This window comes from Antennarius striatus, chromosome 6, assembly GCF_040054535.1.
Source record: "Antennarius striatus isolate MH-2024 chromosome 6, ASM4005453v1, whole genome shotgun sequence".
Classification (NCBI taxonomy): domain Eukaryota; kingdom Metazoa; phylum Chordata; class Actinopteri; order Lophiiformes; family Antennariidae; genus Antennarius; species Antennarius striatus.
In genome coordinates this window covers 23,245,837-23,273,407 of record NC_090781.1, presented here as the reverse complement: position 1 = coordinate 23,273,407, position 27,571 = coordinate 23,245,837, and the positions used below count along the sequence as shown (strand labels likewise).

The 27,571-nt window shown below is 41.5% G+C and overlaps 3 protein-coding genes across 3 annotated transcripts in view; 1 reads left to right on the top strand and 2 right to left on the bottom strand.

The window, feature by feature from the left end:
* Positions 1 to 3,856: 3,856 nt before the first annotated feature.
* On the bottom strand, positions 3,857 to 11,270 carry aasdhppt (aminoadipate-semialdehyde dehydrogenase-phosphopantetheinyl transferase). Its single transcript, XM_068318047.1, has 7 exons — positions 10,850 to 11,270; positions 10,650 to 10,763; positions 10,411 to 10,540; positions 9,240 to 9,361; positions 8,403 to 8,564; positions 4,731 to 4,799; positions 3,857 to 4,287 (listed from the first exon to the last, which is right to left on the bottom strand). The coding sequence occupies exons 1-7, from the start codon at positions 10,991 to 10,993 to the stop codon at positions 4,120 to 4,122; spliced, it is 909 nt and encodes a 302-aa protein (XP_068174148.1). The 5' UTR covers positions 10,994 to 11,270; the 3' UTR covers positions 3,857 to 4,119.
* A 1,524-nt stretch (positions 11,271 to 12,794) lies between these two features.
* Positions 12,795 to 17,805, top strand: msantd4 (Myb/SANT-like DNA-binding domain containing 4 with coiled-coils; the record flags this gene model as incomplete). The annotated part of the gene is made up of 4 exons (XM_068316524.1): positions 12,795 to 13,052; positions 14,332 to 14,427; positions 14,517 to 14,816; positions 15,796 to 17,805. Coding segments are annotated over 4 exons (1,389 nt in total), but the record flags the coding sequence as incomplete, so codon positions are not given.
* A 5,125-nt stretch (positions 17,806 to 22,930) lies between these two features.
* Positions 22,931 to 27,571, bottom strand: part of gria4a (glutamate receptor, ionotropic, AMPA 4a) — an 82,681-nt gene continuing 78,040 nt past the window's right edge. Inside the window, exon 18 of the mRNA XM_068316788.1 lies at positions 22,931 to 24,609. Coding sequence (XP_068172889.1) covers positions 24,445 to 24,609 — 165 coding nt within the window. The 3' untranslated portion in view covers positions 22,931 to 24,444. The remainder of the gene's footprint in view (positions 24,610 to 27,571) is intronic.

The following is a 27,571-nucleotide window of genomic DNA, read 5'->3' as shown; positions in this document are numbered from 1 at the left end:
AGGAACTCTGAACATCTTCTCTATGACAGAGGACGTGCAGCTCACACCTTCAACTGATCCTCAGTCGTCTTACAACTAAAACGGGCCCAACAAAGCCCTCATTTGCAGCGGAGGCACAGAAAGGTGAACGGTGTCTTCCTGCAGACGTTCTAAGGGCTGCACAGAGGATCATCGGTCTCCCCCTGTCAAAGCTAACATCAAATAACTGCCCACTCCCACCAATCCCCATCGTCTTTTTCCACTCCTAACAACGGAAAAGATTTTTTTCCCCCAAAAACCCTGAATAGTCACCACATCCTGCGCCCATCCTGTCATTATTAGATGAGTGACAAACAAAGACGTGGTGAAACACACAACACTCAGCACAGGAGCACACCCAAATCCATGGTTATTTCAGCATGCAGCAGACAGTCACAGTGGATGCATCTGTAATCAGAACACGCCAAGAAGTGTAAACACGCGCTAATGTTTCTGATTAGGCTGCGGAGGTATTACATATCTGCTCTGTGTCTGTGGGTTCTGATTGTGTCAAATGTGGCGTAACTTTCTAATCACACATCGGGCTGCACAGGGCATGTTTCAAAGCCGGCAAGAAAAGAAAGCAAGTGATGACTAATGACACACACGCGCAAACACACATGCTCAAAGATAAACACACGCAGACCAGCTGTCTGGAAAAGAGATGAGGGGTGATGGGAGCCCGGCGCTTCTCATAAGCTAAATAAAGATGGATCGAAATGTTCCCCCGATCGTTCATTTGGCCCAATTAATCAACCAGGGTCATGTGACCGGGAGCCAGTACTGGTGCCAACTTTATTTTAGGGGTGTGTATTTTAATTTCTGACAGTGTCTGTTTTAATAGTCCAACAATAATTTAAGACATTCGCTTTTACAGAAGTCTTTCTGTCTTTACATTTATATATTAATAATCCGATAAAACGGAGTATTTTGCATTATAAACCACTAAAGGGGTTAGTGCTGAGGTCAGGGATCACTGTGACCTCATAGCAAGAAGGTTCTCGGTTTGAAACCTGAGTTTTCTCAGTCCGAAAACAAGGATTGTTAAGTGAACTGGTTGCTCAAAAAGCCTAAAGTGTGACTTTAAGTATAAAAGCAATGGACATACGGCTGGATGGAAATGGTGGAACTGACTCTGAGGTCACGATTGAAGTGCATAGAGCTTGAATCATTACGAACTATATTCTAATGGCGTGAGGAATCCAGTCGTCTTATCAGTGGCGGTGACGCCGTTCCACATACGAGTCGACTTTAACCTCAAAGCCTCGACTGAGAAAGCGGAAGCTTCAGTCAGGGCGACGTCAACCGTCTCCCTGCCGCCGGCGACATCAAAGTCGCCTCCCACCTCCCGAAACGCAGGCCTACCAAAGAATCAAATATCCATGAGCGAGAAAAAGCCTTTGAAAATGTTTTCCACCTGACCGGACGGGAAGAAAGTCTTGGCGTCTAAAACTCTTTAAACTATAGTTAGCGAGGAGCTAACGTGTGCAGCTTTATTGTCCGACGTGTGCTTATTAGGTTTGGTGGCAGGTTCAAATCAAACTTTGGCTACAACTGTTATTCCCATACTGAAATCACATGGGTGCAACATGAAGCATATTAGCATAGTCATGACCTCAAGCACCGAAAAAATACTATTTATTTTCCAGAGGTCTGGTCACATTTAGTTTGAAATGTCTACTTGATTTAATAAATGACAAAAATGAATTCTCTCAAACTTCACAGGGATAGTTTCAAAGATATATCAGTGGTGGATTATCTGCGTAGAAAATTGATGAAATTTTGAGGTGGATCTAAATGCAGATTCTGTTTAATCACATTCGAGAAATAATAAGTCAATCAACATAAACATGTATGCATGGAAAACCCAACACTCTCTGGGCAATTAGATCTAGATCTAATTATGATCCATAATCCAGATCTGGATCTAATTGCATGATCTGAATCTGGAAGATTAGATTATATATTTGGAGGGAGAGTGATGTGCATACTGGGTCATAGTAAGAAGGGGGGTGGGGGGTGGATCACCAGTGTACAGCTGAGACACTGCAGAAACAATGAATATAATACATAACCGTGGAGTGGATGTAGGTGGGTGCTGTCTGAGTGTTTTCTAATATTAAGAATTTACCAGTAAACGTCTCCTCCCCCTCATCTTCATCCCCCATGTTCACATTCCTAACAGCTGGCTCCATCTCATCCCCTACCTCTGGGTAAATTCTCAAGTCTGATGCCCTAAGCTCTTATGCCTCCATGTCACATTTAAAAAAAACCCCAAAAAACCCCAAACTCTTCCAGTGGTCTCCTCCCTGACATGCCAGCAAAACCCCAGGCAAGCAGAAACGGCCTGCCTCTCTCTGAGGACGGCTGGATGACTCCAGTCTGACCCAACCGCCTCCTCTCTCCTCCTTCACAAGATTTAAGACAGTGAGGAGGCACACTAATTCGCTCCAGCTGGAGGCCGTGCCTGCACAACCCGTGTTGTCAAGCTCCACGCCGTTCACCCACAACGTGCCGGGGCTGACAACCTGACACACCGTCTCTGCACTTTGTTCACGTCTCACATCCAAATGCACGAGGGCTGCGATGGAGATAATGAAACAGCAGGTTTACATTTTCATCAATACCCATAATACCTTTCTATTATCTGAAGAGGTCAATGTGAATTCATTGGTATGCGGAGGTAGATTAAAGGGACATCACACATGACACACACACACACACACACACACGCCTAATGGAAATGAGGAAGGAGGAAGAGCGTATCCGACATGAGGATGAGGAGCAGGTGTGCAGGTCCTGGTGTCAGATAGAAGGTGCATGTCAGGGTCTTGTGTGTGAGGTCATTACAGGTCAAACTATTCTCAGATTTTTCGACCAGAAATAAAACTCGTCAATAATGTCATGTCTCACATTGATGTTTCCTGGTTTATGGTCGTGGATCTGTTCGCCTCGGGGGGAGTGAAGGGTCTCCACTCATCACCTGTCCTCCAATTTCACTTTTTATTCCACGCACGGCGGGGGGGCTCATGATTTATCTACTGAGATGCAGATCGAACAGTCGAACACAGAGACTAATGCTGTTGTCCTCAAGAGAGAGAGGGGTGGGTTTGGGGGGTGGGGGGCGGCAGAGATGAACTGCAAAGAGAGAGGGAGAGAGAGAGGACGCAATGACCGACTTAATGTCCTCGATTAAAATAGATCCCTCTTCCACACGGAGAGACGAGGAGGAAAAGGCAGGAGAGACAAAAAGAGGAGATGAAACAGGAGAGGTGTTGAGTTCTGTGGTGGAGGTGAGAGACAACAGGAGCAAGACGTCCACAAGTTACTGTAATTATTCCAGAGTTCATTTGAAAGAAAAAATACTTCTTAATTTCACAATTATTTAAATTGCATGAATTGATAAAACAATATTACCATAAACTAAAACATCATAGATCCATAATTAGTACTAAATCAATAGGGTTTCTTGTAAACGTGCTACAGGAGGAATGAAGGGACTCACAGGCGTTTGACTACATGTGAGGAACTGAGGCTCATATTAGAGGAGGCGGGTTAAACACACACACACACACACGCACACAAACTTATTTCTATTACATGTTTTTAATGCAAATGTAACTATAATTTTTTCTTTTGTGAAAATTACAGTGAACACAATCTCTTATCATTTTTTTTCAATTTAGATGTCTAAATTTCTCTTCCCTGCGTCTCAGATTGGATCATCATTTTATCCATTATATTTTATTATGTTGTATCATATTTAGCATTCCAGATGTTTCCAGTCGTTCCGTTTGGGGGCGGTTGGATCAATAACGAGAAGCTCAATGCAGAATCCTGAAATTAATAGTTTTTATTAGTTATTATGAGCTTTAAACAACATAAATCACATAATAACAATCTAAGACCCATATTAAGCGTTATAACCGACACACATGTGCAGTTTTTGTTGCGTCTGTATAGTTTTATGTGAACGGAGGAACTAAAGGCGGAAGCTGTCAGGCGCCGTATGGATTCTGAAGTCCTCCGAGACAAATGAGGAAGCAGCTTCCATGTCAGCATCCTGCCGGCGAGCGTACGTATGGCAGGTGAGACAGGCTGTTATCTGGACGTGTGTGCGTCTCTTTGTCTCTGCGGGGCTTCTGCCTTCATCCTGAAGCTGTCCCAGTAAGAGGAGTCTTCCTCCGTCAGAGGGGAGGCCGAGGCGATGAGTTCACTGAATGACAGCAGCGTGAACGCGGCGGGAGGAAGAGGAAGTGGACCAAGTGACTGAGAGTAGAGAAGAAGAGTCTTTTTAATTATTGAAACAAAAGTCATATGAAGATGACACCCCCCCCCCCCCCCCAAGATGACATTTCTTCCAATCTGAGGCTGGAGGAGTGGACTTCAGTATGGCAGCATCTTACCAAAGAAATTATGCTATAAAATATCATTTCTAGGGAATTTAAAATGTTCGGAGGACAACATGTATCGATTGTGAGATTGCTTCAGATACCAATTTTTAAAAAAAGGCACACAAACAAGCTCTGCAACTAATTTCATTTCTAAGTTTGTGTGAAAATAGTGTGACGACCTCTGGTGCGCCGTGTAAATTTAATTTTCCAGTGGAAATGTCTGTGGCCACCTGGAGACTCTAAGCCAAATATTTACTCTGTTTGCACCACTTTTAGGTCTGAAGGAAATATCAGGCGCTCTGGCTGCTGGATGCTCACCGTAGAACCCGGTTTGTCTGTCGGTCCGAGCGCCACGGCGACGTGATGGTCAGCATCCAGCAGGCTTTCCTGTAGAAACACACACCGGGGGCACGCACACACACTGAAATACACACCCAAATACACAACCAGCTGCATCACATTCAAATTCATAGCGAGTGAGTGCTGCACATCTTTATGGAAATGCATCCACTGAATCCACGCAGGTGATATCTACTGTATGACAAGATCCTGTGTGTATGTGTGTGTGTGTGTGTGTGGGGGGGGTGTTCTGCCAGATAAATTGCCACATTTACAAGTCAGGCGTTTCCCCCCTGAGCAGGAATAAACAAGCAACATCCAGCTTGAACGTCTTCACAGAAAAATGTCCGCTGTGGCTGGGAGATAAGAATCCTTTCTGCAGCACATGTGATGTATACTCCTCGTCCCTCCCCGGGGTTTTCACTGTTGACCTCCTTCCTTGAACAAATATCAGTGCATCCTATATATACACAAGACACATACACACACACACACACACACACACACACACACACACACACACACACACACACACACACACACACCGTACAACCAACACATTGTGCTTTCATTGACCTAAAAACACACAAAAGGATGTGTCCATCTATTTGTCCACACAAGAACGTCCACTTCAAATATCAATCGTGATGCAATTGTGGTTCGAATGGGCAAAAATACACTCGGACATTAAAGGCCAAAGCTGAGTATTTATGTGGGAGGGACAGGTGGTGGTGTGTTTATAGTGGGGGGGTTCGTTCTAAAATAGTGGCTCATTATGGGGCACGGATGGAGCTGAAATGAAAATGCATCTCCGGGGACTCCACTCGAGTATTTTGTCATTCTGCTATTAAAAAAAGGAGAGTGCTTGTTTGACTGGACTCTGATTCAGATTCCGATTCCGTGTGTGTGTGTGTGTGTGTGTGTGTGTGTGTATCCTGTCCCTCAGTGTGTTATTTTTTTTGCCAAGTGGATGCAAGGATGGCTCCGTCAGACGAAGTCCACCTCAGGCGTGGATCCAGATGGGAGCGGCTCCTCTCCTCTGTACGTTGAAGCGAACGGCTCCGAGCGTGTCTCAGTATAAATACCACAAATATGACAAATCGATTGTGTTGGAGTTCATTCGACCTCTGGGCGACCGCAATCATTCTTTGATCACGAATGATGATGTGAGCCGCTGCTTCCTCGAGGAGGTGCGGAGAGATGAAGAACATGTTTAACTGAGCCGAACTACACTTAAACTCCTTAAACACAACATTTTAATTTCAGATTAAACTGAAATTAAAATGTTTAAACACAAACCTGTGTTTGTAGTGATTATCTACTTTATCCTTTATTTCAGTAATCTAATTTTGTCCTCATTTTTCTTTTTCCATTTTTGTGTTTTTGTGAGGCGCACACAACATCAGTCGCTGCTCATCTGGTCATCATGACCATTCAGCTGAGGACAAACCCAAGGTCGTACTGAGCATCACTCTGTATTCTGCAGCAAATTATTTCAAAATTTCATAACTAAATTTGCATATTTGGAATGGCTACGATATCACAAACACATCTACCTTTGATCGCCTAAATGTTGGATAATTTCATCCCATAGATAAATGTATTCATTCCTAAAACCTCTGATCAGTGTTTTAGGAATGAATATGAATGAATGAATGGGAAAAGAACGTCAAGAGGAATATTGGCAGCAACTAACAGTTAATTTCATGGTCGGTTAAGGTGCTGATTATTTTCTGGAACAATCGATTCACTGGTTCTTGAGTGTAAAATGTCAGACAGTTGTTAAAAAATGTCAGCTACAAAACAGATCCCAAAAGTGAGTCAATTACAGAGACTTAAAAAAATAAAAATAAAATAAAAATAAAAAAAAGATCCCGCCAGGCGAGCTGTGACTGTTCAGATTTGGTGAACTTGATCCTAAAAATAGCATCAAATCAATGTTGGGCAAAGCAAATAATATATATTTTTTAAATTCCAGTCTATTCTTAAGATGTTTCCTTCAACATTTTTCTCCTCCAGCCTCCTCCACTTCCCTCTGTCTTGATCCCACTCGTCATTTGTACCCGAAACGACCGCTGCGTCCTGAATGCTGCCTCCTTTACCTCGCCCTACAGTGTATAATTAAATGAGGACACATTCATTACCTTCTATGTGCGATCGATACGAGCGAGCTGTTATTATCTGGTGTAAAAACACAGACACTAAAAGAGCATTAAGCCTCCCTCACCCAGAGGGAAGAGGAGACATCAGGCATTTCCAACCACTGGTAACCTTTTCACAGTCACTTGTTAATCCCTCTGCCACTGGGCATGGTGGAGCGAGTGAGAGGAGGTGAGTGACAATACAGGGGAGGAAAAATGAATGAATGAGTGCAGGGGAAGGGATACTGAAGGCAACAAAGGATGGATGAGGGAACATGAAGAAATGAAGGTGAGGAGACAAGAAGAGGAGTGGCAAAAAAAAAGAAAAGATAAAATGGGGGAAGTAGAAGCAGAGTGAAGGGAGTGACGGCAACGGATAATTCCTCTGCTTTGACACTCTAATCTCTTACCACGGTGTTAGGAGGGCTGGAGGGCCACTTGAGAGGCCCCCTATTGCACTTTCCTGTGTGTATTTCCTCTGTGAGGCCACCTGTGATTCACTTTGCAGACGCTTTCAAGGAGGCGGCCGCCGGGGGAGCGGGATGCAGAGGACCCCACAGCACCGCCCAGCACTTTGAACCGCCGCTTCTCAAATAATTGATTTCCTCGGGGTTGTATAAAAATGGCTTCACACTCATTACTATTTAAAAAAAACAACCTACAACACAGCCCACTAATAGTAGCCGAGTAATATTTTACAGTACTCATCATGTTACACTCATAACTGTACTTATTATATAAAAATTGGGAGCAATTAGCTCCCCCCTTTTTATTCCCCTACAGTTCAACAGTTTTTGACAGTAACAGTGGCAAGCAGTGGTTTTACAGGGGGGGTCGTGAGCACTAATATGAGCCAGATAAGGTGCTTGCCCTCCTTTCCAGTCCTGATGCCGAGCGACGCCGTCTCCCTACCAGAGCTTAAATCTAACAGACCGATAAGAGAGTCATATTTCTTTTTCACCTATCTCTCGGCGAAGAAGCCAATTGGAATGTTTTCCTCCAAAATGTCAAAGCAGTCGTTTGATTTGTTCTCCAAACGTTGTCTGACATATTGCACGGCTTATCTCGGGCAGCATAGAGACCGAAAAGGTCCCAAATGAAGCATGAATAATGTTAATAAAACAAACGGAATCTAAAATAAGCTATGAAATTTTCAGCAAGTCGGGCAAAAAAAAAAAGAAAAAAGAAGGGACAGTATAGCAATTGATCTGAAAGCATAAAGACTTGGTTTCAGGACGGGAGATGTAAAAAACTGCGCACGTCTCTCAGAGATCTCTTCGGGGTGTTGTCATGTCTTATTTTTTATATCTTATATTGAAGGCTGTCTTGTTTTTTACAGACTGTCTTACTAAGGATGGGCAAAAGTCTCCATTCGGTTTTATATCGCAAAAAAAAATAAGAAAGGAGGAAGTAAATATATGATGGGTTGGGGAATATTGAATGTTTTGCACATTCAGTGAAGAAATGGTGCCTATCGCCTAACGCTATGTTTCTATTCAGACCTACTCACTTCAAACACCCAGTCCTCTTCCTCCTCCTCATCCAGATGCATCTTGGTCTGGCGCTGGACGTGGCCCCATGTGAGGCGTTCAGGAGAAACGTGGAACTCCACCCGCTGCAGGTTGAAGCCCAGACCGGTGCCGATGGCTTTGATGAAGCTCTCCTTCAGGGCCTGGGGTGGAGAGGGAGGCACTGGTGTAACACACAGGCAAAGATTACAGGGAATTCAGTGGACAGTCGATGTGTGTGTGTGTGTTTGTGTGTATTCTGGCTCAGCAGCGCAACAACTCAAAACCGTAACAGATGGAAATCTATGTGCCCGTGTATAACAGTGTGTGTGTACAAATGCATGTGGAAACACACATTCAGCCAAAACAGACCCCAGCTCGGCAGCCAATGAGCCACAATAACAGTATTGCATGGCTAATCGCTATGGCAACTGTCGAACTCTGCCATTAGTCAACAGTGCAGCGATGATATCAGAGCGCGAGGTCTCCGTGCCACCCTCTTTATCTCACGACATCTTTACTTAGCACCAGCGTAGCCCTCTGTGTCCATCTGTGTGTGTGTGTGTGTGTGTGTGTGTGAGAGAAAGAAAGAATAAAAGAAAGAAAGAACTGGGTAAGGCTACTGTGGATGGAAGGCATGCAGAGATAAAGAGCAACAGATTGTGGGGAAAAAAACAACAACCAAATTGTGAGTTTTCACATATATCTGCAAATACTTAAAGGAAATTATTATTGTCTTTCTTCTCAGATACACACATATAAAAAAACACCCCAGCACTGTCTGTGGGGCCCAGCAGCAATGCAATGTGGCAGAAGGTTAGTGCAGTTGCCATGCTTACCCAGTGGCGGTGGAACGCGGCGAGCTGCTGGTGCTCCGAGCCGGCCGAGTGGATGACGCTCCACTCGTACGGCGTGAACTGACGAGTCATGATGGAGAAAAACTCCGGCACTGAGCTGCTACCTGGAGGGGCAAATAAAAAGAGACAGGGGGCAGAGGAAAAAGGGTAGAAACAGACAGATGGAAGGCATGAGATGAAAAGGAGATAACATGGACAGAGGAAAAGGAAAATAGGTATCAGCTGTAAGACAGGCAGAATCAGGGACTCAATATTATAACAACATCAGGATTTTATAGAAATGTGTAGCGTCTCCTATTACATTATAACAGAGAATGAGAGAAAGAAACAGACATCTGAAAACACAAGAGCCTTAGATCAGGACATAGAAAAGGCAACAGAGCCTCCTTCTGGCCGAGTCTGAGAATACACACATTTCTGTTCTGAGGCTTGAGACTTACTGCATTATTTTATTATAGCAGATTAACGTATTTATTAGACTAACAGTTCTGGACTAAATAGACATACAAATAACAGTATTTTGTTCTTCACTCTTTTGCAGTGATCCACAAAGACACCAGATCAAATAAAAAGTAAAGACTACACGGTTGTATGGCCTGTTGTATGAAAAATATGTAAAATCATACAGAGTATCATGTGAATTCATTCTATTTATTATTCCACTTCTTTTTCTTCTTTAGGCTTGTCCTGTTAGGGGTTTCCCCAGCGTATCATCCTTTTCCATGTCAGCCTATCTTCTTCATCCTCCTCTCGACATCAACTGCCCTCATGTCTTCCTCCCTACGTCCATCCAGCTAGTTTTTGGTCGTCCTCTTGCCCTCTTTCCTGGTAGCTCCATCTTCACCACCTGTTTTACCAACATACTCACCATCTCTCCTCTGGACGTGTCCAAACCATCCGTTTGCTCTCTTTAACTCTGTCTCCAGAACATCTCACCCTGGCTGTATCTCTGATGAACTAATTTCTGATCCGATCCAACCTGGTCACTCCTGGAGAACCTCAACGATTTCATGTCCTCCACTTCCAGCTCAGCTTCCTGTATTCTTTTCTGCACCACTGTCTCTAATCCATCACGACTGTCCTCACCATTGTCTCTAATCTGGCCATCCCCCATAAGTGTTCAAAACTCTGAACACTGGTCCTTAAACTTTACCTGGCATGCTGGTCTTCATGATGTCCACTCCGACCTGCAGGCCCTGCTCTGCAGCCAGAACAGCATAGTCTCCCTGGTGGGACAGGTTGAAGCTCCAGGCTGGGGGCTCTGGGGACGAACCGGAAATGACCTTTGCAGACAGCAGAGCAGTGATCAAAAAGCCAAAGTTTTCAGATAGAGAGTAATGTAACACATAGACAGTATGTCAGGGAAGAAAACCACAACATCAGCCCGTGTACCTTCAGCGGTGCTGCCAGGTAAGGTTTCCCTCTGGGAGATCGCTCCAGCCGGATCTGTGACCAGGGAACCCCCATCCTCTCAGAAACAAACCTCCTCAGCAACAACCTGCCAGCCTGGTGGGGGGAACACAGATCCTGTCGCATCTGTGAAAAGCTCCAAACAGTCCCCCTGCACCCGTCAGTGGAGCAGTGAAACTCACCATGGCGGCTTTGGCATCCTTAGCGAACGCAAACTGTCCGATCCGGTCTTTCTCCTCCCGCTGAATGCAGCGGGCTGCGAACAGCCAATCGGACCTACTCGGTGTCCACGAACCGCAGCGAAAGGCCCAGCGGACGGAGCCCATGTCTCCTCACCTCTGCCCGGAGGACTCATCCACAACTCCAGGCTGCTCGGTGAGTTAGCGAGCTAATGTTAGCACCAGTATTAGCATAAAACATCTGCCGCACAGCTGTAAAATGACGCCATCTGTTAGTGTCGTGTTTCAACAGTGGAGCTGTCGAACACAAGTTAAAAAAGGTCAAGTATTCGACTACTGTAGAAACTTCCCTTCTTTGTTTACATGTCGATTTGACAGCAGTGCACATGCCCGTGTGATCCCGGCGAGATTCTATGTCGTCATAAGTGGGCGCGGTGGAGGATTGACCAATCGGAGCGATGGAATCAATGCGAAACGAAAGACGGCTTCAATTGCTCCCACGAATGTAGGAAATTTAAAACACAACGTTACGTCCTTGGTAAATATGACATTTTCCTGATATCTGGGATGTGTAAACAACAAACTGAAACCATATAAACATGTCAATATGACATAATTTAACTTTCTCAATAAAAAAATCTACGAATACAACTTAATAAAATTCATATATTTATTTTTCTGCTTCATAAATTAATTTAATCCATTTAAACGTAACTAACTATATGTACGAAGCACTACTTCTTAGAATGAATATATTACTGTTTTAATGAAGGGCTATGGCTTCCAATCGCAGTCACTCTATATTATCGGCGCTGTTAAATTCACTTCTACATTTTAGGTATATCTATTTCCGAGTTACTTGTGAATGCAGCTTTAAAATTGTACCGTACGATGTTGTTTTGATTGCGGTACATCTGTGTGCGTGAGGTGAGTACTCTTCATAATATATTACACCAAATATATTAATTTTGAGGCGAAGGTAAGACACTCGCACCGGACTATGGTATATGTGTGATTCCACCAATAAAAATGTGTTGTAGTCGAGTAATTACAAAAATACTATCTCCTACTGAACCGGGGAAAAAAATCGTTATTTTACTTGTCAATTTCTCAGAGATGTCGGAGATTATTATTGATCCAGACATTTGTCGACTGTACGCGGAGGGAAATAATAGAAAGGCACACTGAATATCCTTTATCTACATTCATCCACACATTTCCCCCCCTATATTTTCTATCTTGTTTGTGGACCCCCCCACCCCCCTGCAGATAAAACCGAAATGCTGGGAACCATGAAAAACACCTTCAGGGTATTTCTACTTTTCAAGTCTAATATAAAAATGTTTCTTGATTTTTATATAAAAAAACGTTTAAAAAAAAGTATTATAATAATTCATCCATACCACAGTACCACAGATGTGAGATTTCCTCATTCTTTCTCAAAAACAAATGACATGTTGGGTGATGTGACCAACTACAACACATATAACGTGTTCCAGTGATGGAAACATGTTTGCCTTGTTCCCACAGGACGATTTAAACGTGGCAGCAGTCCAGCTAAATAAGACCAAAAACCTGAAAGTTCCATCATGATATTTCACTGGATCCTTATTGTGACAAAAAGAAGTGAAATATTTTTCCAAACTGAGAAACAAAGACAGCTTTTAATAATTTCCCCTTCAAGGCAACCAGCTGTGAACCCACAACAGCACCAGACTCCATTCCACATGGCATTTCCATAACTTCCTGCATGTTCTTCACACAGATCCAGCATCTCCTGTAACAACTGGCATCATTCTGATCAGGATTGCTGGAGCCGCTGCACATTTAAAGGAAAGCCACAGAACAAGTGATGGACCAGCATCCACATTCCTCTCCATCTGAGGACCGACTTCTCCTGTGATCTATCATTTGTTGTGTTTTCATTTCTTCCTCTCTCTCTTCTTAATTGTACCATCATATTTTTCAGACACCTCAGTTCGCCCACTTCTTTTTTGGTTTATTTTCTCCCATTTGTCTTCTGTCATTTCTATTTCCTTGTTTCGTGTTCCTGGGGTTTTGTGTCCCCCTCCTTGCTGCCAAGCTGGATTTCCTACAGGTGAAACATCTGAAGAGAAAAAGGAAGAGTAACTACAGCGTGAGAGAAACACAAACTCTTATCAAGGAAATCGACAAGAGGAGGAACGTGTTGTTCTCAAGACAGCAGGTTTACATTTCCTCTTCTTCTCTTCCCAATGTAATGTAACTTTGAGGTAATACTACACAATAACAAAAAAAATAATACCACCATGACCTACTGACATTAAAGGATATATAGCAGTGCAGTAGTGCAGGATGGTTTCTGTATATGATATATGCATATATATGCAGAGAAGATATTTTAAATTTGATGCACGTGCGACACTTTCTTCACATTCACACTCATTTTGTGTAAAAATAATTGATCACATATCCTTTATTTTCAGATATCTGTATCTTCTTCACCGACAGACAAGTTAGACAATTCAGCAGCAACCAATCAACACTCTTCTGTCATAATTAATGACACACATCCCCTATGTCTGTGTGAAATATCTAAATCCTTCAGTACCCAACACATCAGAAAGTTTTTTTTTTGTAACCAGGACATTTGAGGAAGTTATGTCAATCCAGTTAATTGATTTTATGCACTACAACATTTTTAATTAAGTCTTCAGTCAGGTCTTAATGACCAATGTAAAGGTCACCTGACAGAGGTGTCTCTGTCCTTTTAGATTTGAGTACCACACATAATATTGTTGGTTACACCACCTCCTGCACCATCCAGATGTGTTATTATAGCTATATAAATACAATCTAGTTCCTCTGCTTATGGTTTCAGCTACGGGGTCCCTCAAGCATCGATTCTATGCCCTCTATTGTTCTTTACATAATGCTTCCTGTCAGCCAGTTTATCGTGAATCATTTTGTTTCCATCACTGTTAGACAGATGATAGGCAGCACTTCGAACTCCTTAATCCGGCAACCCGTGCTCTTGAGATAATTCCCCTGCCTGCCTCAGGAAGAGTGAATGTTTTTAAATGAAAACTTAATGATGATAAATCAGAGCTTCATAGTCTTGGAAACATATTTCATCATCCTGCTTCACAGTAAGCTTGGCTCATTCAACATAACAAAAGCAGAATTTTATATGTTTATCCTCACATTAGTACAATTGTCAAATCTTGTTTGTTTCACCTTAAACCTAAAATTATGTTTCTTTTCTTTTATCTCACGCTGTGACTGAGAAGCAGATTGAAATGTAACCTCTTTATTCTTGTTCTACCCAGCCCATCGATCCAGTAGTTGTTCAAAGATCCTGACTGGGCAGTATAGTTGCGCTTTATGCATGAATGACATTCCCAACAGACCCTGAAGCTGATCTTAACTTATGACACAACATCTCAGTAATGTAATAAGTGAGGCTGTGTTAGAACTTTCTTATTTTTCTCTCTGCCTGTGAACAGAACACAGCCATTAATGAGCTGAAGAGACAGGCATGGGAGGAAGTGGCTCAAAGTGTCAACTCTCTTGGGGAGGGAGAGCTTCGCACGGCTACTGAGGTGAGTTAACCCCTGTGAACACATCACACAATCATGCCTTTCACACACTAGCTCTGCCACACTATGTTCCTTTCCGTCCTGGTGCGCAGGTGAAGCGCCGTTATCTGGACTGGCGTGCCTTGATGAAGAGGAAGCAGCTTCAGACTGAGCTCTCTCTCTGCTCCTCCTCATCCTCGGCCGTGGCCCTGAAGACTGAGTACGATCAGTCGTCCCCTGAGCGTGAGCCGGCTGCTCTGGGATCTGATTGCGATCAGCTGCTCAGCCTGTCAGGCCTCCCAAACGATTGTCACTGTGACTGGATGGGACTGGGGGTCCTGGGTGAGTCCAGCGGTCAGGCCGTGATGGCACCGCCGGACGTGAAGATGGAAGATAATGTCAGTGAATACAGAGTAAGAAACAAACTCATTATCTCTGTCTCTGTGCCACAATAGTGAGTGTTTGTGCTTAATAGTACAAGATAAAAACTTCACTCTTACACTGGTACCCTCTTTAGATTAGTTATACTGATTAAACCTTGGAGTCGGTTAATTAAATTTGTATGTAAATGAGGAGCTTAATACTTTTTGATATAGAGCTCATATCATCACCGTTCCTGTTCTGAGAAAAGTGGCCTGTTGTGATTTTGCTAATGGTTTAATTAGTTTTATAACGTCCTCATCAGCAGAGGTAGCTGTGTTTGACATATCACACACATTGTGTAGCGCGAGTGGCTCTTCTTTAATTCAGCCCTTCAAACTGAGGATTAAGAATGTGTTAATTAATTAGGATTTGATTTAAATTAATTAGAATTTAACATTTTTTCCTGGAAGTGTTAAGGACTGTTTTCATTTCAAATCATGATCTGTCTACACTGTGGAATTTACTCATATATTAAATTAATTGTAATCCAATCTACTTCCATTTTACACCTCATTGCTTAACAGTACTGTTAAATAGCATCTGGTTGATTAGATTCTTGTTAAATTTTATCAGCCAGACTATCTACAGAAGGAATAGTCTTTTGTGTCTGGTCATGAAAACATCACTTGAAGACTTCAGTTCCCATAAGGACCATTGTAAGATAAATAATAAACCATAATATACTATACACTTAAAATACTCCCATTCGTATTTAATGACTGCATTACTGACTACACAATATAAAGTATAGAGGTGAAATACAGCTGCAGAGGAAGGAATTTCCTTTTATTTGCCTCTAAATTTTGACTAATCTGGAAAAACCTTGCATTTCCCAAAATGCAACTGTATTGCATATTTCCTCATATTTCTTCAGTGTCATAATCAGCTTCTGTGAAGTCCTTTATGGCCGGTAAACTGTGCATAAAGTTACTGAAGTGTTGCATTAATGATGTTGCTCTCTCCTCCCAGCTGGATAGTAATGGTGATGTCGGAAGTGGAGAAATGGATGAAGACGATATTCCATCCCTCCTCAGCGATATCGAGTCACATGGTGATGATGATGTGTACTCTAGCAACGGCTTTGGCATCCTCCGCCCCAAGTCTCCTAACTTCACCTTCACCAGAGACCTGCCACTTGCTGGAGGCCGGGTGGGGGTGTCAGTCCACGCCGTGGGTGGACTAACCAACAATGAACACATGGGAGCATCTCTTGAGAAACAGCGTCTGGAGCTGGAAAAGCAGCGTCTGGCCGTTGAAACCGAACGTCTGGCGGTGGAGAAAGAGCTGCTGATGGTGGAGAAGGAGCAGCTTCGTCTCATGGAAGTAGAGAGGGAACGACTGCAGCTGGACAGAGAGAGGTTACAGGTGGAGAAGGAGAAGCTGAGGCTCCTGCTCATCGACCAATCAGAGCTTGTCGATTCCTCCTCTTGCCTGCCGTCACAGGAAGGCCCACCATCACCGTCTCCGTCGTCCGTATCCTCCACTCACGAAGGACGGCTGGAACGAGAGAAGGAACGTAAAGGTTGGATGTCCGTGCTGGATCTGGAGACGGAGAGGCTGAAGCTGGAGAGGGAGAGGCTGCAGCTGGAGAAAGAGAGGCTGCAGTTGTTCACAGTGGAGGCTGGCAGACTGCAGATTGAGAGAGAGCGCCTCCAAGTGGAGAAAGAGAGAATGCAGCTGCACAAAGAGCTTCAAAATCACTGAGAAAAGACAAATAAATACAGTATAAAGAAAAATGACGATTGAAAATGGTGAACAGATTCTAGAGGAACCATTCATTGTTAAAACAAGGCACAAAATGTGATTTATATCAGCAGCTGTTACAAGTTTCTCACACACATTGAGGAAGATGTGTGGCACTTGAATGATCATGAAATTTGGCCAACAATGTGAAGATGGACTGAAATATTTACCTAACCTTGACCCATCAAGATAAAGCAGTGCCTTATGATTTGTAAAGTGGGCAACAGAAAAGAAGAAAACGTTGGGATACTAAAATCTAGGACTCCTTGGCACCCCCCCCCCCCCCCCGTATTACACAACTCTAAAAATTCATTTTTAGTTTGAACTCCTGTTCAGTTCCTCATTTAAATGCACAAAATGTTCCATATAAAACATTAAAGGCTGGGGTAATAATGCAACAAATCCTTATTAGTGTAGACACGTAGGAAGAAAACATGGATTCATGATGTCTTAGTCTGCATTTATGTTCACAAACAGTCATATAATCTACTGAACTACTGAAAACAATTTTACTTATTTATCTTCCAAAAGCAAAAAAAAAAAAAAAAAAAAAGGAAATGTAAATGTAAAAGGTAAAACACTGAACGAGTATTTCAGAAATTCCCCTTCCTGGGGGATTGCAGTTCCTATATCTGAGGAGGCTGAGTAGTGTGACCCCACTGATAAATGGATCACACGGAGACCCTGACCCCAGTCTGCCACTCAACAGGTACTGTGTCTCCAGGTGACATGGAGTTGACGTGTCATCTTGGACATCCCAAAATGCCTAAAGCCTTCAGCATCTCAGGGCAGATCTCATCCCCGTCCGGTGCCTTGCTGCTGAAGAGCCGACCTCTCTGAACTCACTGGTGCTTGAGAACTCTGGCCGAGCCGGGCCAGGCAAGCCTCCTTCTTCAGCTTGAGGGCTTCTTTCTTCTCCAGTTTACACCTGCAGATTCTTCGGTTGTCACCACGTTAGCCACCAGTGGCCTTCTGACGATAGCGCTTAGAACCTGCCCTGGGGGAGGAGGTCCGAAACACAGAGATGTCCACCAGTTCCAAACTAATATTTAACCTACTTTTTTTTAAAAGATGCACATGTAGTTCTTGTCATTGCTTATGCTTTCTATTTAATACCTGCACCTATCTAAATAAGTGTGTAAATTTATTGAGGATTGTTATATATGTTAAATATATAGATATAATTCCCAGATACATTTTGTAATGATCAGAGTTGAATAAAATCTGTGTTAAAACATTCAAGATCCACATTACTGCTTCTGACAGCAGTCTGTGTGATCTCTTTCATGCTTTTGTGATCTCAGAATTATCTTTTGAAGAAATACAGTAAATGGAATGCTCCTCTATGCCGATGCTCATCAGGAATCCTATCTGGATCAATGCGAACTTATAGAAGAGGAAAAAAGTAAAACACTTTAAAAGAGCAACTCTCCATTTCTCTAGAATTCCAGTGATCTCAAAAAAAGCTGATGTAACTCGGTGACACGTTTTCACATTTTGTATTCAACTTTTTTTTTATTACAGAGGCTAAAAACCTTGAACACAGTTTTACTGCAGAGCTGGAATCTCTACTGAACAGAGACACTAAAGCCTGTCATGTTGATATGACGATGCAATACCTAAATCTATACATTAGAGGTCTTTTAAAATTCAAAATCATATTAGTGCCTACAGAACCCTCCACACACACAACAGATATAAATGCACACACAATACAGGGGCTCAAAACTGGCCGATCGTATCACAAAGACTAATTTATTTTTCATTTCAGGGTTTCTTTGCTGCCTTTTAGAAGACAGCTTAACTAAAATACCCTCCTTTAGCTTTCTTTGGATTTAAAACTGGTGTGAAAATCCACAGCATTGTCACTGAAAAGGTCCTTAACTGACATTTTAGTTGATAGTTGTATAATAGAGTATATATCACCTTCCTTCCCTTTCATTTACTTAGTTGTGTGGAGGTAGTTCTGGACAAGTGTGGTCCATCCAATCAAAAGAAGATGGGTAGATGATGCAACTGTTCAAGCTCCACGCATCATCTATATCATGGGTAAATCTAGCCATTCCACACACACCAAAAAGTATCAGCCAATCACAGATTTAGTAGGGTGGGTTCGTGCCTTCAACTGTGCAGGATTAAACATTGGAGGCCTCGACCGACTCCTATGATAGTAGAAACATAGTCCTGAGGAGTAAATCCACATAAAGGATGCCTTATTTTAGGTATTAATAGCAATTTGGGCAAAATAGGAGTAACAAGTGAGACTGTACAAAACTACACTTTAACGCTTTATGTTTAAAATGAATGAGGAACATTAAGGATTCTTAGAGACACACCAGAGTACAAAGAACTAAACACATGACGTTTACAGGAAGTTCCACAGGCAGTGATAACAAAAACTAAAAGCTACCTGCTCATAAACACAGAGCTCACTCTAGGCACGGTTAAAAGGTCTCTGCTCGTGGATTTAAGGGGTCTAATGCCTTGAAAGCATGTCTGACACTCGGTATGCCCACGTGTTTTGGAGAGTGGATGGTCTTTAGACGGGATCTCGGGACTTTGCAAGAAAAACTTGCTGCATAAAATTGGAACAATTGCTACAGATTATTGCATTAATGTTGTCAGTAGTTTTGCAAAGTACCATGTGATATTGCTGATATCTTCTAGTTTATAATTGATCTGAAGTCATTAATTTAATAACAGATCAGAATAAAATTTTAAAAATCTCATCCACCCAGAAAATGGTTTCAAATTAATATATGTAATGACAGATTTGTGTGTGCCTCTTCTTTTGAGTACATTAAAGGGTGTACTTCATGTAGTAAAAAAAAAAAAAGAACATATACCATCATTGGGTACAAAAAGAACAACAATAACAATCTTCCTGTGTGCTGAGCATTGGTGGTATTCTGTGTCGTATCCAATCTGGAGAGGTAACTAGTGTGAGACCAGCTGAGGCTGCTGCAATATGAGAAAACAAGATCCTCTGAGGGGGAATGCAACAAATGAAGTCTGAAAAGGAAATATAGAATGTCCAGAAGAATATAGAATGAGAGCAGAGGAGAAACGAGGAGGGAATGAGGGATGACGCAGAGCAGGGGAATGGAAAGACAGATTGAGAAAGAGGAGATAAAATGAGCTAATGAATATTAAAAGTTAAAAAGGCGGCTGTGTTTCTGCAGCCATTAGTGTGTGTGTGTGTGTGTGTGTGTGTGTGTGTGTGTGTGTGTGCGCGCGCGTAGGATGCAAGGTTAAAAGGGTGTCAGAACCACCACAAAATGTTTTTTTTAACTTACATTGCGAGTAAATGGGAAACACTTGTCAGTAATAACTCCTAATAGCATGTGTGTGTGTGTGTGTGTGTGTGTGTGTGTGTGTGACTGAGTCTTAAAAGAGTGTGAGATTGGAAATAATGGCAAATGCTTGTCAGTGATAGCACTGCATTGGGTGTGTTAGGTCCACACAGACTGAAGACGAGCCCAAATGAAAAGGGGGTTTAACTCTTTACCCGCTGGTCACCATCCCAAGATAGACCTCCAAAGAACACACACACATGAACTCTGCTGTGGTTAACCCCTTCAGCCTAGCCATGTTGTAAGTTAAAAACCCTGAAAGGGATTTTCTTAGGGGAGCGGTTGGGACCCACATGCAGAACACTACAGGACAAGTTCTCATTCACAGTCGTAATCACACAAGCAAAATCCAGGAGACGTACTAAATCTTAAAAAGTCCAACAAACTTCAAAAGTGGGAAGGATAGAAATCAATCTCGCTGTGAAGACAAGGAGAAGCTGGCTTATAAAGCCTCAGCCTAATGAGGCACAGGTGTGGAGATGAGGCACAGGTGTGGAGATGAGGCACAGGTGTGGAGAAGAGCCTCTGCCCGCAAGTTTGGTCCCGCCTCCTGCCACACCCCAGCACTGCAGAGCAACGTGACATAAATACACTATATGACGCAATTTATATAATTTAAAATTTGTCACCAAAGCCACCATCTCTCCTGTGGTTCTTATTTAATATTATTTATATCAAAAGATTTCTGAGAGTGAACTGGCAGTGGAGAGGTGACAGTTCACCTCCTGAGGTCACTGGCCTGTACACATATAGACTATTCATGTGATTAACAACATAGACTAACGCTAGAGTGGACAAATAATTTCCTTTTGGGGATTAATAAATTGATTTAATATTTAATCTTAAATACACAATTTTTACTAATTTTCTATGGATTTAAAGTTCTTTTTTGTAGTTAATTACATTAGATTTAGGAACTTTTACAGATGAAATGATCTTTTAGACATTTTCAGAATTTTTTCATTTACTATCTCAGTTTTTACAGATGCAGAACATTTTGTTTCTGGAGTATTTCTTTTGCCCTGTCAATTTTATAACTCAGGCATTTAATCCTTAATACAAAATTTGCTACACCTACAATGCTGCATGGTTTGTAAAGAAACTGTGTTATTAAAAAGAAATGCATCACACAGACAACAGGGGAGGTGGATTGATATTTCCATGCAGGTGTAGGTCTCTAAACAGGTCAATAAGACTTAGTCATAGAGGTGTTTGCTTTAGTTGACGTCCACGTTACATGGCATCACATTGAGACGCCTAAGTTTGTAGCCCTGGCATACTCTGCAAACTGCACTGAAATAATGATCCTGTATGGTAAATTACACCACCTCTCTGATGTCTGCAGATGAGGTGCATGATCACAATGTGTGGATAAATAACCACGCAGTGAGAGCAGGTTCAGCATTGATGTTTTACTAGAAAAAGAAACCAGATGGAAAGACAGAAACAAAGGATGAATGAGTCGCCGTTATAGCCAGGGTGTTGACAGGCCAGCAGTCGGCTTTTATGCTGTCCTTGTATGGAACTGTATGCGCTGGAGGTGGCAAAGAAATCAACACAAGGTTTTTGTAGTGTAACTGCCTGGGGGTGGGTGTGGATGTGCTCCAGTGTAGAAAAACTGTATTTCCTCTTATTCATGCTGGATTGCTGCAGCGTCGCTTCGCTGATCCGTTGGCGGTTAGAAGGAAGAGTTTGGCGCCAGTTCGTCTTGTTTGCTTCAACCATAAAGAGGATCCTTGTTTGACAAATCATTTAACATTAATGACCAGTTTGACTCGAATACATTCGATGCATTTCAGTGTCTGAGTTCAACAAAGAAGTGGAAGTTGTTTTTTTTTTTAATACTACAAACATTTCAACAGTTATGATGTAAAAGGTACGAAATGTTAAAGGGTAAAGAAAGTCAGATTGTCAATGGGTGTCTAGACTTCTCACTTCATCTCTAATCCCATTAAGAGGAAGACAAAACAAGAGAAAGTACTACAAGTACCACAAGCAGAATGCTAACTTGACTTAGCATGTAGGATCCACAAAAATATTGAGTCCTTTTTTCTTTTTAGATATTGAGATAAATGCATTTTTCCTCTCCTGTAGGACAGCTGGATGTGTCCGACAGGCTGCTCCATGGTATTTAAACATTTTTTTGAAAATTTCTAGACCTGTTTACTGGAACAAGGGATCGAATGAAATGCAAAAAAAAAAAAAAAAAATCAAAAGCAAAACCTTCTTCATTTTGAAATCATACTAGACTCCCAATCCGTGGGGAAACTCACATCTGGTGAGAGAACAAGCAACTGAAAGTACTGAGGCAGTATAAAAACACAAATGCTACACTCTCAAAATGTCAGACAGCATTGTTTCACCTCAGCAGCCCATCTTCTCTAGAGGCCTGCTAAAAAGTGTTCCCATTGTATGGACTTCATTGTTGAATATTAGCATCTATGTGATGTTTTAGGGGCCTTTGTAGCCCACAGATAGAAGATGTTGGAGTAAAAACACTGTTGGGCAATGAAAAATGATGAATAATTACTCATAAACCAGACAGACAGGTAGAAATAAAAATCATCTGAACCTCTCATGGTGCTGGAGTGATCACCCTGAGCGGCTCCTGTGTATGCAACAATGTGTGTAGTGTGTGTGTGTGTGTGTGTGTTTCTACATTTGTCTGTGTGAGTGCCAGATGGACATTCAGTGTTGAGTAGGACACACATAGACTGTGGCATATTAATATTCCCAAAATATAAAAAAAGAACCCCAAAAACAAAACGGCCATATAACATAATGTATGCCATAGCCTCCGACTATCTGTGATCAATGTTTTCTATAGCTCTCTATAGATGTATAGATATATATATATATTTATATATTCATTTGTCTTATATATATAATATGTAGATTTATTTTTAAAAAATTCTTAATAACAAGTAGTGGCATTTTCTTTTATACTCATTATTGCAATGAATTGTTATTTAAGATGATTACAAAAGAGTGAGTTCTGTTTTGCTACGTTATTTACAACAGTTTTTAAAAAGCAAGCTTTCTGACACCTTTTTTTTTTTTAACCCGGCTACTGAAAAAAAGACGGAGGATCTCGAATGACGACCAAACCGCCCATTAGAGTCGAAACTGGACTCGTAGATCTTTATAGTTTGACTCAAATGAAGCACACACACACACCAGTAATCCTCAACGTCATTATAACCCGTAGAACACGGTTTTATCCTCCGCTCACCCCACTGCCGGGGGGGGACGTGATGGGAATAATAATCTTTGATTTGCCTCTTCCACCGCCTGGTTATGTGGATTAATAATTGAAGAGGACACGGAGGCTGAATTTGTTTCTGCAATTGAACGGTTTTATCTAAAATGTATAAAACACCACATTTTTATTTCTCAGTTCCTCCATCGTTTATTTCGCAATCTTTGATTAGATCCCAGTGTTCAAGTTGAGAAGTGTTTTGTTTGGTAGCCATATGAGATCTGCCCATGTGTTTTATTTTTCTTTCCATCACTGAATATACACTTGCCTTTACCACCTGGTAAATCATCTCTTTGCTGTTTTTTAGCATTTCTACTATCATGATGATGCTGTTGATGAAAGATTTCATAGTTAATTGCTGCTGTTTTCAAACCCCTGTGAATTCTGTGGTCGAGATCAGACACACACGTGTGTGTTTAGAGGTTGATTCTGTTCTATATTGGCTGATTATCTCGCTGGTCTGTGGACCAGAAAGGATTCCGTATCTGTGGTAAGAAAGCATTTTTCATTCACTTTGAACAGTCCATGGCAAAGTAGCAGGTTTGCACTGTCCGAACGTTCAGGATTACAGTTTTCTGGTCTTCTGTGGGTGATAATACCTGGCACTCAGTCTTTGCAGGCAAGTTAAGATGATGATGGAGGTGATGCTGATGCTGATGCGGATGATGAAAATGATGTTTATAGTCTTAGTAAGGCGTCGTCAAGGGGTGTGGCCTTTTGGCCAACATTGTCCAGTGACAGCAGAACAGGAACAGAGTTGTTTAGTTGTCTTTCTCTTTCTTTCTTTTTTTTTTAACTGACAGCCGTGATCGTGATCTTTATCACGATCAGTGTCGTAGTTGTGTTCACAGCTCGTAGTTCAATTCATGTAGTAAGTCTGTGCTGGTTCCTGTTGGAATTCTTGATATCAGGATCCTCCGAAAATAAAACAAATTAAAAAAATTTAAAAAAAATTAGAAAAAAAGAATTGAATGCTGCAGGCAAGTGTGACAGTCATAGTTATCTTTTGTTTGTTTTCTCCGCGCCACAGTTGTGTTTCACTTTTCCCTTGTTAGAATAAAGTCAATGGCAGCAGGAACGTGAACATGACGATGTGCAGTGTCTAAAAGTGTGTTCAGTGTCTCTGTAGCTGAGTATTTGCATTTGAGTATCTGTAATTACATGTGTGCATGGGTTATGCGTGATTGTATGTAAGCACATGTGTGCGTGTGTCGATGGCTGTATGTTTGCGTGTCGTTAAGGCACAGAAGGTGTTTTTGGTTTTCAGGGCAGTCCGGAGGAGACCACAGCAAGGCCAGGGTGTCGGAGGGAAGCGTGGCCGGCATGCACGGCTTTGGGGCAGTCTGGCGTCAAGACGCGGCCATTCTCCCCCACACTTCCTGTGATGGAGAGACGGGCCTTGTTCCGCATGGCTTCAGAAAAAGACAGCTGATGGGAGGAGAGATGGAGAAGAGGGTGGAAGTGGCAGAGTGGAGATTTAGTTTGACAAAAAATCACCTTGGGAGCAGAAACTGTAGAAAAAAAAACAACAACGCTGTAAAGATACAGAAATTTTGATATACACACATGCACCAATAACACACACATGCATGTGCTTCTACACACACTGAATACACAATGCCAGAGGGCTGTGGGTGCAATCACACACCTGGGAGCAAAATACGGTGAAAGTTTCACTCTTTTTATGCTAGATCTTTTGTTAATACCATGTTATAACCCAACGTAGGATCTGAACTATTTTTTTAAATATTTTTGTCTACTTGTAGCACAATCTGTTTCCCTAATTTTTCTGGTATTGATTCTGCATAAGTTGGAGTGTGTTGAGCTCTAAGGATCAATCTGCTCCTAAAATCTACACTTCATAAGTAATCATTAGTCAAGTCATTTCAGGTTTACAGCCTCTAAACCTGCGTTTTTGGAAAAATGTTATTGGACAGTAAAATAAAATTAGCACTCTTATATACAATTATTTTGTTGGTATCAAATTCTGATCAAATTTTCCTCAACAAAATAATTACTCGACATTTCAAGAATTACACCAGAAATGGTGTGAATGCACCCAAAGTCACAGATTCAAATCTCACCAAAAGGTTAACACAACTGTGCAAAATGCTACGATAACAAGAAGTGAATGCAATTGCAGGCAACGATCAACAAACATGTACACAGAAGACTGGAGGATTTGTGTTGTAGACATCTGCATTTCATAGATGGCCATGCATTTCAGGGTTCTGGGATTCTCTAATCCGAGCAATTCAGGTGAGGATTTTGGAAAAGACAAAAGGAAAACACGAAGGAGTGATTTTTCTTTCAGGGGATCAGATTTATAGAGAGGGATTGACTGGCTTTACAGCTCAGAGTATGGTGACACTTCACACAGACGGGCTACTCTGTGATGCTGACAGGTAAGAAAACACCTCAGCTTTCTCACAGCCCAAATATACTTTTGATGTTTAAACTAAAAGCCTTCACACGATGCATAAAAGCCGCTTTTAAGAGCAGCAGATGATATCTGATAGTAGGCATTTAAAACAGTTATCACACACAGCCAAGTGCGTTTGGTGGAGGTGTAGACGGAAGCTCCCTCCTCCCTTGTTTTAATGAGCGCTGTCAGGCTGATGGACAGCTCAATTAAAAGTTAAAGAAATCCTGAGACGGACTGCTTTAAAAGAACCACTCTGCTAACAGCCAATCTTTTGTGTGTCCTTCTGCTTGAACTGAGGGTGTTGATGCTGAAGAGTATTATAATCTGATCACGAAACCACAGAAAAAAACAACAACAATTCATGTATATTAAAGTTTTGTTTTTTTTAAAGCAAATCATCAAATCAAAATCCACTGTTTTCTTTTTCACTTAATTGCTGTTTAACACCCATAAAGTTGAGTCATGCATTTACAGTAACATCATTAAATAGCCTCTCTAGTGAAGTGTTTGCTTCATCAATTATTCCTTTGCATTAACGCTGTAAGTAACTGGGATGTTTTTCTTCAGTTGTCGGGCCTGGAATAAGTCAGTGTCTCGATAAAAGGGGTGCACAACTCCGGTTTACAGCTGACGCTTCAGCAGAACACTTTTATATCTTAGTTTGTTGCTGGTAAATTAAATTGCTGATAAATAAAGATCTGTTAGATAAATGTCATCAGAATAACAGAAATAAAACAGCCACTGCTATTCTGATTAGCTGCTGTGCTGGATATAGTAGCTACCAGCTATATTAGACTTATAGGCTTAGCAAAATAATGATTGATAGGTTATTATGAACAGCTAGTAATCAGGAGGAGTTATTGAGGTGAAAAAAAAAACTTGACATTTCCAGCTTGACTAATATCTGTAGATGACACATAAAAGCAATTATAAACTCCTGCCAGCTATAATAATCATCCTGTTACTTCAATGTTCCACTCAAAGATCAAGCTTCTCTTATAAATGGAACCTGAACGATGGAGATTAAATCAGTACTTCAAGCTAATAATTGAGACTTTGCTCAAGCTGTGAGAAAGCCTCCGTCTCACCTTAAACTGGTTTGAATTGGCTCAGTGTGAGCTGGCTTCAAAAGGCTCGTCACGTTATGTCACATGTCCGTGCACCAGTCTTTGTGACACAGCAGTTTAATTATTCATCTGGTTATCACATTTAATGTGGACATACATTGATATAAAAACAGCTTTAAGTTGTGTCTAAAATGTCTTCTTAGAATATCCATCACATTATGGAAGGAAAAGTTTCAGTCAGATCCAAAGCAGTGATAATTGGCATCCGCACATTAGCTAATTAATTTGTAGCTTGGAGCAGGCACAGATTTTAATGAGGAACACCACAGATATTCCTCTAAGGGAATAAATTTAGAGCGCTTATAGAACTTAAAATGGTTTAGCCACAAAGACTTTTCAGGAAAGCTCTGCTCTGCTGATCCTTACTAAAACGGTTAAGGTGACAGTCATGTTAAAACGATTATTTGATGTATTGATTAATCTGAATTCATTTATTTTGACAATTTTTTGACAATTTTTTAAACTATTCAAATCATTTTTTAAGCAAAAATGCAATGTTACTGACTGTAGTATCATCTTCTCTATTTGCTGTGCTTCTAAAATCAATTTTGTAGTTTTGAAATATTGATAATTGGACCGAAGGGGCAATAAATCCTGTAGACAATAACTGTTAAATTTATTGATAATAATATCACTTGAAAATTGAGTTCTATTTGCATTTCTATGAAGTGTATAAATATATGTTTAATGCTGGTCCCTGAAGATGGAGTTGTGCACCCCTGCGCCATCATTATTTTATTAACTGTTAGCTGAAATAACAATGCAGGTGCCTCGTCAGGTCATCAGCCAAGAGCATCATCATCATCATCATCATCATCACCATCATCATCACCATCAT